General features: G+C 37.8%; 1 protein-coding gene across 1 annotated transcript in view; it reads right to left on the bottom strand.

The window, feature by feature from the left end:
- LOC114645752 (sodium/potassium/calcium exchanger 3-like) overlaps positions 1-14,983 on the bottom strand; it is a 406,374-nt gene that overhangs the window by 61,475 nt on the left and 329,916 nt on the right. The window contains exon 11 of the mRNA XM_051935338.1: positions 12,338-12,504. Coding sequence (XP_051791298.1) covers positions 12,338-12,504 — 167 coding nt within the window. The remainder of the gene's footprint in view (positions 1-12,337; positions 12,505-14,983) is intronic.

Here is a 14,983-nt window from a genome sequence, read left to right as displayed (position 1 = left end):
TCCTCTCTTTATCCACCTAGCATTGCTATTAAATAAGCAGATTTTTTCTACTCAAAGCATCCTTGAGCCAAAAAGCTCTGCCTGGATACACTTGGTAAAGGGTTAAAAGAGAAATTTAAATACTGCCTAATTATTTATGGATGAAACAGTCTGCAACAAATGAAACTGATGAACGTGAGACCCAAGCTATTCTTGCGATGATTAGTTAATTCTGTTAAGAATAAAAAATCTAATGAAACAAATGTCAAGAACCCATATCATTTTAAGAATCTTATTGCTTAGGAACTACATATGATATTTCATTTACTTTGCTGATTTTCTGTTTATCCTTGGGTTTATCATATCTATCTTTAAAATAGCATTAGTTTTCCATCCATCCATTTTCCAACCCACTGAATCCGAACACAGGGGTCTGCTGGAGCCAATCCCAGCCAACACAGGGCACAAGACAGGAACCAATCCCAGGCAGGGTGCCAACCCACCGCAGGACACACACAAACACACCAAGCACACACTAGGGCCAATTTAGAATTGCCAATCCAGCTAACCTGCATGTCTTTGGACTGTGGGACAAAACCAGAGCGCCCGGAGGAAACCCACGCAGACACGGGGAGAACATGCAAACTCCACGCAGGGAGGACCTGGGTAGTGAACCCAGGTCTCCTAACTGCGAGGCAGCAGCGCTACTCACTGCGCCACAGTGCCCTAGCAGTAGTTTTATGTTGCAAATAATAAATATCATGTTATTTTTGCACATCAACGTGCGGACAAGGATGACTCTAATATCCCTGGCCTATGGATCTTAAAACTCTAAAAAGGCATTTTGGTACACTAAAAATGATTTGATCAAAACATAAAATGCACTAATTAATTTATTTCAGGATTTAACTGTACTGATTCAGAGCCTCAGGGCCTTTGTTCAAATCCCAGCATAGTCACTATGTTTGAAAAAAGTGTGCAAATGTGTACATTCTCCCATGTTCATGTAGGTGTTTTCCAGTTCAGGTTATCTATAACTGTACTTTAGAGTTTACTATAAGTTAAGAGTAGTACTAGGGTGTTGTACCGTGTTAGCCATTATGAATGTAGAGAAAAGCCAAGCAAAATGACACCTTTTATTGGCTAACTAAAAAGATTTCAATATGCAAGCTTTCGAGGAAACTCAGGCCCCTTCTTCAGGCAAGATGAAGAAGAAGAAGGGGCCTGAGTTGCCTCGAAAGCTTGCATATTGAAATCTTTTTAGTTAGCCAATAAAAGGTGTCATTTTGCTTGGCTTTTCTCTACTGTCAGTTAAGAGTAACTGGAGATGCACAACTCAAAGGTGTGAATATTAGTACTGGAGAATAACCATTAAGAGGTTAGAAACTAATGGGACAGGCTACAAATTAAAATTACATACATTCTAAAACTCAAATTCAGGGTTATGTGGGGCCAGGGTGTGTCCTAACAACATTTAGCTCCAACAGCCATGGACAGAGCACCCACTTATTGCAGGGTCACTCACAAGCACACTGGGCCAGTTTGAATTCTTACGTTAGTCTTACCACACCACCCACATCTTTGGGGATATGGATGGAAAGCCCACACAGACTTGTGGAAAACTTACAAACTTCACATGACAACCAAGATTGGGATTCAAACCCAGGAAGCTGGATCTGTGAGGTTGCAGTGTTACCCACTGTTCCTCCATTCTGCCCTATACTTTGAGATCCTGAGTGCATTCTGTGTATTTTTTTTGTGTATCAGCTTCTATAACACTGCAATTTTCCCTTGAGCTATATCTATTTATTTTTAATATACCCTCTTACTTATCTATCTGTAAATATATGGTCTTTAGTCTGCTTTAAGTTTGCTGTTGATTTAAATTCCCATTTCAATGATAATAAACACATTCATCTGTACCTCATTTTTGACAATAACGTATGCAATTTGTAGCTGATATTTCAAATCAAGTCAATGTCGTTATCTACTGACATTTTCTATTTGTATTTGCTGTCTTAGTAGACCCGTAGAAGTTTTACTGTATGTGCCTGGAATTTAATTGTGTAGTATTTGCACACAAATTAGTTGTTAGGAACTCGCAGGTACAATTAACATCAATCAGTGGTCTTCTGTTGTAATTTGTTCAATTATGTCTTGTGGCTGATGTCGTCCCACATATACTATAGGTTAAGTACAGCCTTCCACAAATACAAACAACAACTCTAGCATAATTGACAATATACAGAAGGTCTGATTTTCAGAAGAAAATAAAATTATAGTGAATAGGTGTCATGCTGTGTCTCATCTGATGCTTTTTGTTTTAATTTGTGTTGGTGACCATTTAGTAAAAATAAAATCATCCATCTGGAGTTATGCATTGTAAAAAACACCATAAATTAAGCTAAAGCTAGAAAAACACTATCACTGTATGCAAAATTTATAGGACCACTTATAGCTAAAGTCTAATGGAGCACTACAATGTGTGTGGAAAAATAGAGTTTGCTTTCGATAACCAATTATATAAAATGAAAATTCAGAAATATTTCAACAAAAATAATGTTGTTAATCTGCAAAATGCATTTTTAAGAAATTAAACTTTCATAAATGCAGATTGGGCATTGGGAGTACTGGCAACTTTTCTTAATAGGCTAGGAAGTGAATGATGGTCTCTTCGAGCCCAAAATATAAAATCCTTTTTGCTAGAATTGAGGATAACAAAGCATAGAGTACCTCTCTCTGAATTTTTAAACATTATGCATCTTATTGGCTTATTACGCTGCACAACAATTTTTTTGAAAAGACAGGTACCTACTGGGTATACACAAATATAGTTTTGGTTTTACTGCATCACATAGGAACTCTGAGAAATAGACATTTATATGTTTACTGACAATAATGTATTTAGTCGCATTTATGTTTCGCATAAGCTATTAAATTCAACAGAATTAAAAGTGTTTTGTTCCTGATTTTCTTTTGTATTCAATGTCTGGTGCATCACGTTGCAGTGTCCAACAGTAGTCAGCAAGCATTGACGGATTCCAGTTGCCCTGGTATCGTTTCTCCATCATAGCAATGTCCTGGTGAAACCTTTCACCGTGTTCGTCACTGACAGCACTGAGATTTGCAGGGAAGAAGTCCAAGTGTGAGTGGAGGAAATTAATCTTGAGTGACATGTTGCACTTCATTGTCTTGTATGCTTTAAGAAGTTTGTCTTCCAGCTGAATGTAGTTTGGGGCTCTGTAATTGCCCAGAAAATTGTCAACAACGTCTTTGAAGGCTTTCCAAGCAATTTTTTCTGGCCCAACTAACAGATCTTCAAACCGCTTGTCACTCATAACATGTCTGATCTGGGGGCCAACAAAAATGCCCTCTTTGATCTTGGCGTCAGTTATTCTTGGGAACATCTGTCTTAAATAACGAAAACCTCCGCCTTTCTTGTTCAGTACTTTCATGAAATTCTTCATGAGTCCCAGTTTTATGTGAAGAGGAGGCAAAAATATCTTTGCCAGGTTGACAAGCGATTCATGTGCCACATTTTTCTGTCCTGGAACTAACTTTTTATGGAGTGGCCAGTTCTGTCGAGAATAGTGCGACTCTTTGGCACGGCTGTCCCATTTACAGATGAAACAACAGTACTTTGTATAGTTGTAACAGAGCAGTGTGTAGTATGCAACAGAGCAATGACTTTAAGATCTCCACAGATATTCCAGTTGTACCTGCTATACTGGATGTGCTTCAGCAACAGTTCCATATTCTCATACTTTTCTTTCATGTGTGTTGCATAGCCAACAGGTACTGAAGGATAAACATTGCCATTGTGTAGCAGAACAGCTTTCAGGCTTAACTTTGATGAATCAATGAAGAGACGTCACTCTTCCAGGTTGTGATCACAACCCAAGGCTGAGAACAATCCTTCAATGTCACAACAGAAACAGAGACTGTCGACTTGTGCAAAAAATTTGGTTATATCATGATGTCGGCCTTGAAACACAGAAATTTTCGTACCTGGTGACAGCAAACACCATTCCTGCAGTCTTGAACCCAGCAGCTCAGCTTTTGCTTTTGACAGACCCAAATCTCTGACCAAATCATTCAATTCAGACTGTGTTATCAGATGTGGATCACCTGATGAGCACGGTTCAAAGTCTGGGTTAGTGTCACTGTCAGTACTCTGCATGGCAGTTTCTTCATCTGGTTTGTCTAAAGTCCAATCCTCTGGTGGTTTTGGAATTGGAAGACTGTCGTCATGTGGCACGGGTCTCATTGCTGAAGGCAGATTAGGATATTCAATTGACTTCTTGTTTTTGGCAGAGAAACCAGACACATTAGTCAAACAGAAGTAACAGTCTGTCACATGGTCTTTCTGTTCTTGCTATACAGTATCGTCGGAACAGCAAACGGCATTGTCCTTCAAGTGCCTCTGAGCCAGACTCTCAGACTGACAGCACATGTCGCACAGCAAATGTGAGGCACCCATTCCTTGTCTTGATCACCTATTTTGCAGCCAAAATACTGATGATAAGCTTTCTTCACAAGACCAGTCATCCAACGTCTCTGAGGCGCAAGTGTATATTTGCCACAGATATAGCAGAATGTATCGCGGTTGTTACGACATCAACGAGACATATTGCCTGACACCAAAATGTCTATAGCATCAAGCTTACTTACTGTTATATTGCTACAGATACTATACTTTACTATACTGATAGTAAACATACACACTGACTATCTATATTAACCAAATGAGCAGGATCGGTGTATGCAAGCCACCTTTATAGCGTGCTAAGACAGCGTCAAGCTCTTTCAGACCTGCCCAGGCATGCCCAGGATGTCAACTTCCACAGAACAGCTTCCAACCTGACCTGATTCCATGCCTGGACATGCCCAGGCTGCACAAACCGTTGTTGATAAGTCACTTACGGGAGCGAAAATGTTTGGATACAAATATAAGAAAAAATCATGACAAAACTGAAGATTTCTCTGAAACGGTACGTGATGGGTTAATTTTTCAGCACCCAAAAATCTGTAATTTAAAATCTATCTGTTGTGCAGTGTTATTAGAAGGATCTGTGTATGTCATCAAATTTAATTGATTGAGAATCAGTGATATGGAATGCATAAGAGGCCACTCTGTGCTTTATATATTATATAATACACATCTCATCTTATGAAACTGTGTTTTCAGGTGAGGGTTGCAAGGGTAGCAAGCCAAGCAGGTCAGCCCAGGATTTCCTGTCCACAGTTACAGATTCCAGCTCTTTTTAGGAATTCCCAGATATTCCCAAGGTAGCCAAGACATATAATCTCTCCAGAATGTTCTAGGTCTGCCACAGGATCTCCACCAAGTGATATATGTCATTACTGGAGTAGATATCCTTACAACTTGCCCAAACCACCTCAAATGGCTCCTCTCAATCTGGATTCTAATTTTTTTTCTAATGTACTCCAGAATCACTAAGCTTCTCCTCCTATGATAGAGTGATAGACCATCACTCTGCAAAGTCACCTCATTTCTTTCACTTTTACTTGCAACCTCATTCTTTCAGTCATTATCAACAACTCATAACCATAAGTGAGGACTAACTGATTGGTAAACCTAGAGTTCTGCCTTTAGATTCTACTCCTGTTTCACTACCAGAGACCTGTACAGCACCAACAGAACAGCCACCACAACCCCTTCTGTTTGTTGATCTCAAGTTCCCTTTTTCCATCATTTGTGAACATTATCCTGAGATACCTGAACTTCTTTACTAAGGGCAGTTGTTCCCCTCTTAGCTGGAGTGAGCAATCTACTCTTTTCCAAAAGAGAACCATGGCCTCAGGTGATCCACAAGTGAATTCCTCAAGTGTGTGCTGAACCTCAAAGTCTGATAAGGCAAAGAAGGCAACATCATCTGCATGAAGGCTACAAACAGGAGCAGCGACAAGACACAACCTTGACAGTCTGTCACCCACAGTGAATTAATTCGACCTAACACAGTTCTCACTGCAATCATATGGGGGAAAAACTAATATGGAAAAGCAGCCCTGTTAATCCCACATTCCCACAGCAACTCCCACAACACATTGCCACGGGGCACACTCATATGCTTTTTCCAAATCTTCAAAGCACATATAGACTGGGTTATCATACTACTGTGCACCCTCCAGCAACTGTGCCTAATCTAATATTTCACATCAAGAACAGAATCCACAGTGAATGGAGCCAAAGGGAAATGAACACTTTCATTCCCCACTCCCATTATTTATCTTGTTACATAGCTCCTCCATTGTCAACAACTGGATCCTTTCATACCATTCTGAGCGAAGTTGCCTTGTTTAACTGTGACCATTACCTAAACTGTATCCTTATGTGTGTTCGTTGTGTAGTAAGTAATCTGTAAAGTTTGTAAGTATATTTTGTCAGAGAATGTGTTACAGTACCCTAAATAGAAAAATTAAACTGAATTTATTTGAACTTTTTTTTTAAATTTAAATAGTTTAGGTTGATATTCCATATTATATTTGCAAAATCCTATTTTTTCACTTTTGTAAATATTAATTTTGTTAGATCTTAGTATAGCATTTGACACTGTCAGACATGACCTTCTACTCTCCAGAATAGATACCTTCCTGGGTATCTTTGGCATTGCCCTCCAGTGGTTTCAGTCCTACTTGGCAACAGCAAATCCAGCTCAGCATCAGTCACAGAGGGAGTTCCTCATTGCTATGTCCTCGGCCCTCTGCTCTTCTGTATCTATATCCTTCATTCATAGCTATGGACTGGGTTATCATTTTTGTGCAGATGATACTGAACTCTATTTCAATGTTAAAAGTGAAACTTCATTAGGGCATTCTCAACTCACAACTTGCTTCAGTGAAATTAAAACCTGGATGGAGCAGAACTCTTTAAAAGTAAATTGCAACAAAACTGAACTCCTGCAAATTGGGACTAAAGCCCAACTTAAGAAAATGAGCTCCTTCTCAGTCACTCTTGACGGTGATCTCATGAACCTTCTTCTAATGCAAGGGAATCTTCATGTCATTTTGGATTCCTCCTTTTCTTATTCCGCCCACATAAACCACATTTACAAACTTTCCTACTTTCACCTCCGTAACATATCCTGTGTTTGCTCATTCCTCTCCTTTTCTAATGCTGAGAAACTTGCCCATATGTTTATCACATCCCGCATCAATTATTGTAACTCCCTACTGGCAGGTGCCCCATCTAATCTTATATCACAGTTCCAGCTGGTTTAAAGCTCTACTCCAAGAGTCCTAATACAGACCAGGAACAGCAATCACATAACACCCATCCTGCTTTGCTTCCACTGGCTCTCTGTGTCTTACAGGATTGAATATAAAATTCTATTATTGACTTACAAAGCCTTAAACGGCGCCAAACTACATCAGCGACCTTCTCCATCACTATGCTCCTGTTCACCCACTAAGGTCCTCTGATTCTGGTAATCTTGTTCTGCCCATACTAACCTGCACTCTATGGGTAACAGGACCTTTAGCTGTATAGCACCTAAGACTTTGGAATGACCTCCTGAAATTAATTAGATCAGTGGACTCCATTCATTCTTTTAAAAATCAACTTAAATGTGTTCAGGAAGGCTTTTAACTTAACCTGACATTCTGCCTCCTCTTTCAGTCTTCCTCTCTGTCCAAATACTTAGTATAATGTGTGTGTGTGTTATATCAGAAATTATATTATTTGCTAGGCTTTCTTTTAGTACTGAATTTAGTATTTTACTCTGATTTATTGTCTTTTATTCTATTTAATGCGTTTGTATTTCTGTATCTATCTATTTTAATGTTCTATTCAGGAAACATCTGTATCCAATGTTACATATATCTGCTGTTTCTTTATGAGACTCTGTGAAGCTCTTTGAGCATGGAAAAGGTGCTGTATAAATAAAATGTATTATTATTATTATTAATATTATTATTATCTAGTCTAGATTATAATCTAATCTAGTCTGATCTAATCTATGTAATCTGTTATAGGCAGAGTGGTGGCTGTGAGGCTAGGGATCTGCACTGGCAATCGGAAGGTTGCGGTTCGAATCGTGTAAATGCCAATAGGGACTCTGCTCTGTTGGGCCCTTGAGCAAGGCCCTTAACCTGCAATTGTTGAGCACTTTGAGTAGTGAAAAAAGCACTATATAAATGCAAAGAATTATTATGTTTGTTAATTCTGTCTTTAAAAGCTTTTGCAATTATAACAGCAGTGTATATACTGTACTATCACAGCATACTAGTATTTGATTGTCAATGTGAAGGAATATATATAATATTTATATAATATATAAAGCACATGGCCCCTACTTGCTTTTAGAAAATGTGTGTGTCCCTCTTGACACTTGTGTGCCCAAGTGCCATATCTCCTGAAAACTTAAACAGGTTTTTCACCTTCACAAATTTTCTAGGTTATGGATTTTTTCAGAATAAAGTGTAGTGATATGCTTGCATCAAATGCATATATTAATGGAATCTCAGAATCTCCCATATTGTTTGATTTTTTTTTTTAACCAATGGCTTTAATTTTGCCATTCAATCATAAATAATACATTTGTTTAGCTCTTAGTCCAACTTGTCTCATCTTAGCTTTGGAAGGCAGTAAATCTTTTAGAGCTATAGTAAAATAGACCTCTTAGTTACCTCTTTGACCTGACTTGAATGGAGGGCTCCCTGTTCTACTGGTTCACAGTTTGTTCGATATTATCTTTATTTCTGTGCAAAGGTGTTTTGTTGTGCTTAAAATTATTTTCTTGGCCTTGGGAAAATGCATCACTTCCCTTTTTGTGGTGCTTTTCAAAAATCTAACCATACAATTATTTATTTTCCATCCCAGCTAATCCATTTCTTTCACTGTGGCTGGCAGTATATTAGACATGGTGAAACTCCATTGCAGGACACATTAATGCACACATCCACACTCACTCACTGACACAAGAACAATTGGAGTTGCCACAAACAATGTTGACAAGAAAATTAGTGGAGAAAAACAAAGAAGGAAGCTCTGTATTTCCTGTAGAGAATCTCCTAGATCTGAGAGGCAGCAACACTAATCATTGCATCAATCCATTTCAATAACTATTTCCTATATTTGTCTTCATTCATGCAGTATTTGCTTAGAGTTGCACGAAGTTGCTTGAATTTTTAAAAAGCTTTTTTAGTCTGCAAGGGAACATGTAAAGCACTTTCTGTTCAACACTGTACTAATATATAAATCTGCAGATGTTATGTAACAGTCTGAATTCATGTGAATTTTACATTTCATTGTTGTTACTTTTGAGCTATTCATTTTCATATTTTATGTAGTTTTTGTTATGTTTGTAATTTTGTACTGTTTTCGTTAAATTCCCTAATGTTCCCTGTGCTTTGTTGATGGAGCCCCAGGAGGCGGGTCCATCCAGACATCAGTGCTCCTGACTCCGCCCTCTGGCTACTTAAAGTCCAGAAGAAAGGAGCTCATGTAGCTTTTTCATTGAAGTGTACTGAAGTACTGTGAGTATTACTATTTCTATTCTTTTGCCAGTTTCCTGATCTTTTTGCTACTATCTTTGAATTAGTGGATTTGACTTGTTTGAGTTTGCACTTTGACCACTCTTTATATTATTCCTTTTTTATAATACCCTTCACGTAAAAAGATTGTTGCTTTTTTGGTCATAAGTTGGAGATATTGCTCGACTTCTCGCTCTTTAAGGACATTAAGCACTTTTTAAGCTTTATTTAACAGTTTCCCCATTTTGGGCCATAGCCAGGCAGAAACTTGTTGGAGTAGGGTGGACTGAGTAAACTTCTTCTGGGCTTGCCCAGGACAGTCCTGGCCTACACTTCTGAAGCTTTTTGGAGGCTTCTATTCATCTTTTCCATGTTTAAGACTAAATTTCATAATAGATAAACATGACACTAAATACCTTGCAACAAGCTGCATCTTGCAATGGTGCTGTACTTTAAACATGATCATATGGTATTATGCACTTTTTGACCCATGATTTTTGATTTCATGTTGTGAAAGGGTTGCTTGTTCACGTCATAGTACTCCACAACTTCAGAATGAACAAATCACCAAGCTGACACTTTTTGACAAGCGGCAGTTTAAAAAATTAAATTTCACTTACTCATAAGCGGGGAAAGTTGCTGAGCAGATGGAAAGAGTACTTTGAGAGGCTGATGAATGAAGAGAATGAGAGAGAGAGAAGGCTGGATGATGTGAAGATAGTGAATCAGGAAGTGCAACAGATTAGCAAGTAGGAAGTAAGAACAGCTATAAAGAGGATGAAGAGGAGGTGTACTGGTACCGATTTTTTAAAATAAGGGGGATGTGCAGAGCTGTAGTAACTACAGGGGGATAAAATTGATGAGCCACAGCATTAAGTTATAGGAGCAGTGGAAGCTACAGTAGGTTAAGAAGGGAGCTGATGATTAGTGAGCAGCAGAATGGTTTCATGCCAGGAAAGAGCACCACAGATGTGATGTCTGCTCTGACAGTGTTGATGGAGAAGTATTGTGTCTTTGTGGACCTGGAAAAAGCATATGATAGGATGCCTAGAGAGGAGTTGTGTTATTTTATGAGGAAGTTGGGAGTGGCAGAGAAGCATGTAAGAGTGGTACAGGATATGTATGATGGAAGTGAGGCAGTGGTGAGGTCTGTGGTAAGAGTGACATTCAAGGTGGAGGTGGGATTACATAAAGGATCGGCTCTGAGCCCTTTCTTATTTACAATGGTGGTGGATAGGTTGACAGACAATTTTAGATAGGAGTCCCTGTAGACTATGATGTTTGCAGATGGTATTGTGATGGTGATTGTGGTGAGAGTTGGGTGCAGGTTGAGGAGACCCTGGAGAGGTAGAGATATGCTCTAGAGAGGAGAGGAATGAAGGTCAGTAGAAACAAGACAGAATACATGTGTGTAAATGAGAGGGAGGTCAGTGGAATAGTGAGAATGCAGGTAGTACAGTTGGCGAAGGTGGATGAGTTTAAATATTTGGAATCAACAATACAGAGTAAGAGGGATTGTAGAAGAGAGGTGAAAAAGAGAGTGCAGGCAGAGTGGAATGGATGGAGAAGAATGTCAGGAGTGATTTGTGACAGACGGGTATCAGCAATAGTGAAGGGAAGGTCTACAGGACGGTAGTGAGACCAGCTATGTTATATGGGTTGGAGACGGTGGCACTGACCAGAAAGCAGGAGAAAGAGGTGGAGGTGACAGGTTTAAAGATGTTAAGATTTGCATTGGGTGTGACGAGGATGGACAGGATTAGGAACGAGTACATTAGAGGGTCAGCTCAGGTTGAACAGTTTGAAGACAAAGTCACAGAGGTGAGATTGCGTTGGTTTGGACACGTGCAGAGAAAAAGATACTGGGTAAATTGGGAAAAGAATGTTAAAGATGGAGCTTCTAGGTAAGAGGAAAAGAGGATGGCCTAAGAGGAGGTTTATGGATGTCGTGAGAATCATTTTAAATTAAAAAATACTAAAACAAAAATTGCAAGTACTGTTAAGTGTTATGCCTGATGGTAAAGGTCATTAAATTTTTAGGAGACGTAGCCATTATGCCAACGTAAAGTCTAAGCCCAAAATCAGACCTATCTTTCACCAAAACCCAAACATTTAACAAAAATCGTGGTCAGAAAAACAAAGCTCACACCAACAAGTTAGTTTTAATTATCCACAATCTTGAATAACCAGGTAGTGACTGGTGCTGACTTTTATGTTGTTGACCCACTCTAGCTTGCATGATAGACAAATGGTATTAGAAAAGATGTAAAATATTTACAACACTTGCAGAAAGAGTTTAAAAATAAAAATAAACATCAGTAATGGATTCAGCGACCAAAAAAAACTTTACAATTTCACCTATAAAAAACAAAGTGATTAGAAATATGAAAAAAATTAAAACAGAGTCAATTCATCACACTAAGATTATCATTAATTTATGGGTTTTACTCAGTCTAAAGAAGAAAAATTCCTGTCATTTGTACTAAGTTGTATTCAGAGAAAGTTTCCACTGAAAATGTCTCGGAACAAAAACCTCTTCCTTTGTATAACAATAGTCCTTGTTGTGTTTCTTCATAAACTGGCCAAAAAGATTAGCTCATGAGACAGTAGTGGCAAACTGGAACTGCACAGTAACATCACCAATGTTAAAAGAACAATGTTACTGCTAAAGGCACCCTTGAAAGTGTATGTGGATTTCTATACGTACATCTTAAGTGTTCATTTGTCATTGGTGATTTTGCTATGTGGATTGATAGCTTTGTAAAGACAACAGCCAGAAAGCAAAAGAATCATATTGATGCCATAGTGTTCATTTTTCTTATCAATTACTTTAGGAAGACACTTACATGTGAAATAACCATACCTCATTAATAAGCATCCGGCCGGCCATACTGAGTCGAGTCCTTGGTGAGAAGTGCTGCGTGATCATGATACGCAAGCTGGCTTCAGGAAAGTTGAGCTGGTGGGGGTGTAGGCAGAATAACTCATCCACCATGAGAACAGGGGATGACTCCTGAACAGAGCGGCGTCCTATACCAAGAGAAATAAACAAGAAGAAAGAGAGAAGGATAAAAATGCCTTTACTAATAATGCCTTGTACTAGATCATAATTAGAAAAAGAATATGCATGAATTTGCTGTTCTTATGTTCAAGACAGAAATAAGATCTTTTGGAAAGGGCGGAAAATAAAACTGTGACCAGGAGATGAAAAAATAGCAATTAAGGACAAGTCGTAAAAAAAATAGGCTGAGTTAAATACCATAAATAAGTATGAAAAAACTATCACCAAAAAACCAAACCAAAAAATGGAGAGCCAAAATTCATAGTCAAAAATGTTAACGCCAAGATTCTAACTAAATATCCTTTCCCTTACTAATACTGCATGACCACAAGACTGTTTTTTGCTTTTATTATCTAATGCTTGGATGCCTGTTAACTCTGCATGGCCATCTTTTATAAAGTTAGCATGATAATGTCACACAGAGCAATCTCAACAATACGCATAACCTGCAATGGGCATTGTTGCTGTAAACAGAAAATAGTTACAAAATGGTGGCTGTGATGATAATGCAAACATAATAATAAAAATGTATGACAATAAAAATAATAATGTCAATAATGAAGTAATTGATCAAAATGAATTGTAACTGAACTGAACATGGGACTTGAACTTTATTACCAGGCATCATAGTTGCTAGGAGTTTCTCTTGGTATTTCAACCACACAATGAAAGGGTGCATAGAATTAAACAACACAATAGATAATACAATACACCATCACAACATTAAGTAAACACAAATGATTTAAACAATATAGCAAAGTAGAAGTGCACTCCCGTCCAGTAGTATATTAGGTAAGTCCTATATAATATAAACATTATTTATACTAAATGGAAGAGAATAGAAATCAGGAAAAGGGATGTATCAGAGACTGTGTTTAACCATAGTGACTGCAGTAGGAACGAAATTGTTTCTATGTCTAGTAGCTCTTGTCTTTAGTGACTGTTAACATTTCCTCAATGGTAATAACCGCAAGAAATGGTTAAATAGGGGAGTGTAATCTTTGATTTTATTTCCAGCACGTTTCTGGAATCTAGGATCACAAATCAATAAAACAGCTTCAGGAATTTAGACATAATGTGAAGCAGTGCACAGTTCCACCTGATAATATCCTGTGCTTTAGACTTTGCTGTCAGTTGAGAATAAATGGAGCAGCACAACTCCAAGGTTTGAGTATTAATATTGGAGAGTAATACGTAAGAGGTTCATAGACTGGTGGGTCAGAATAATAAAATAAAATGACATATATTCTAAACCTCAATTTAATTCGAGGTCATGGGGAGCCTGTCCTAACAATATTTAGCTCAAAAAGCCATAGACAGAGCCCCTATTTGTCACAGGTACCACTCAGAAACACACCCACATCTATCTATCTATCTATCTATCTATCTATCTATCTATCTATCTATCTATCTATCTATCTATCTATCTATCTATCTATCTATCTATCTATCTATCTATCTATCTATCTATCTATCTATCTATCAAGCACTGTCTGCACTGCTTTGCCGACATCAGCTGCACCTTATCAATAACGGGAGTTTACCGTAAACTCCTAGTGACAAAGTATGATGTGTTTTTCTGTCTGTTATGGCACCACTGTACTCCGCATCTGTTGGTTAGCTGCTTGTAGATTCTATATTTCTCAGTCATCACCAGAAAATTGTATACCTTTTTTTTTATCAAGATAGCATTACATTCATTTAAAAATACAGCCAAGACATTACTAAGGTTGCAAATGGTCAATTTTTAATTTATCATTCATATATGATTGTAAAGCTGCATTTCAACTTTACAAAGCCCTAATATTTGACTCCTTTAGCTTATTCTTAATTAATCATTTTAAAAGTTAATTGGTTATTAGAGAAACCTGAAGCCTGTTATTTCCTCCAATAAAGCAAGTAAAGGGTCTTTTCTTGGGTTGCAAGGTACTGGCATTCCTAAACTTCAGTTCTTTTTTTTTTGTTTTGCAGAATGAAGGTTATTCTATGTGACAGATTGACAAGAAAGCTAATATTTCATACAAAAGTATCTTATTACTGTCATGAGAGGAGAAGCCAGATGGGATCTAACCAGGATAGAAAAAGAAGGGGAAGTCTCAGATACACAAGTGCATAAGAGGATAAGAACAGACAGAGTGTGTAGTTTGAGAAGTAAATGCCTTACAGGTCATAAGTTGGCTTCTTCATTAAATACAACAGTATTGTCTGCAACAGGAAAAAGGTGACCCTAGGATTCTGACCACAATACATTTTACAGTCATCTTCCATTCAATGTCTGTGTTCTTTTTATCCATTTTAATCTTTTCTTTTTATTTGCAAGTTTCAGATTTAAGGATAAGTTAAGGAAGTTGACCCTTAGTGCATTGAAGGAATGACTGCTGTAAATGGAGCTTTGTAATCATATGTTATTTTGTTTTATCAAAATACCATTTAAATTGATTTATAATA

This window comes from Erpetoichthys calabaricus, chromosome 1 (genome assembly GCF_900747795.2).
Source record: "Erpetoichthys calabaricus chromosome 1, fErpCal1.3, whole genome shotgun sequence".
NCBI lineage: Eukaryota > Metazoa > Chordata > Cladistia > Polypteriformes > Polypteridae > Erpetoichthys > Erpetoichthys calabaricus.
This window is presented reverse-complemented; position numbering and strand designations above follow the sequence as displayed.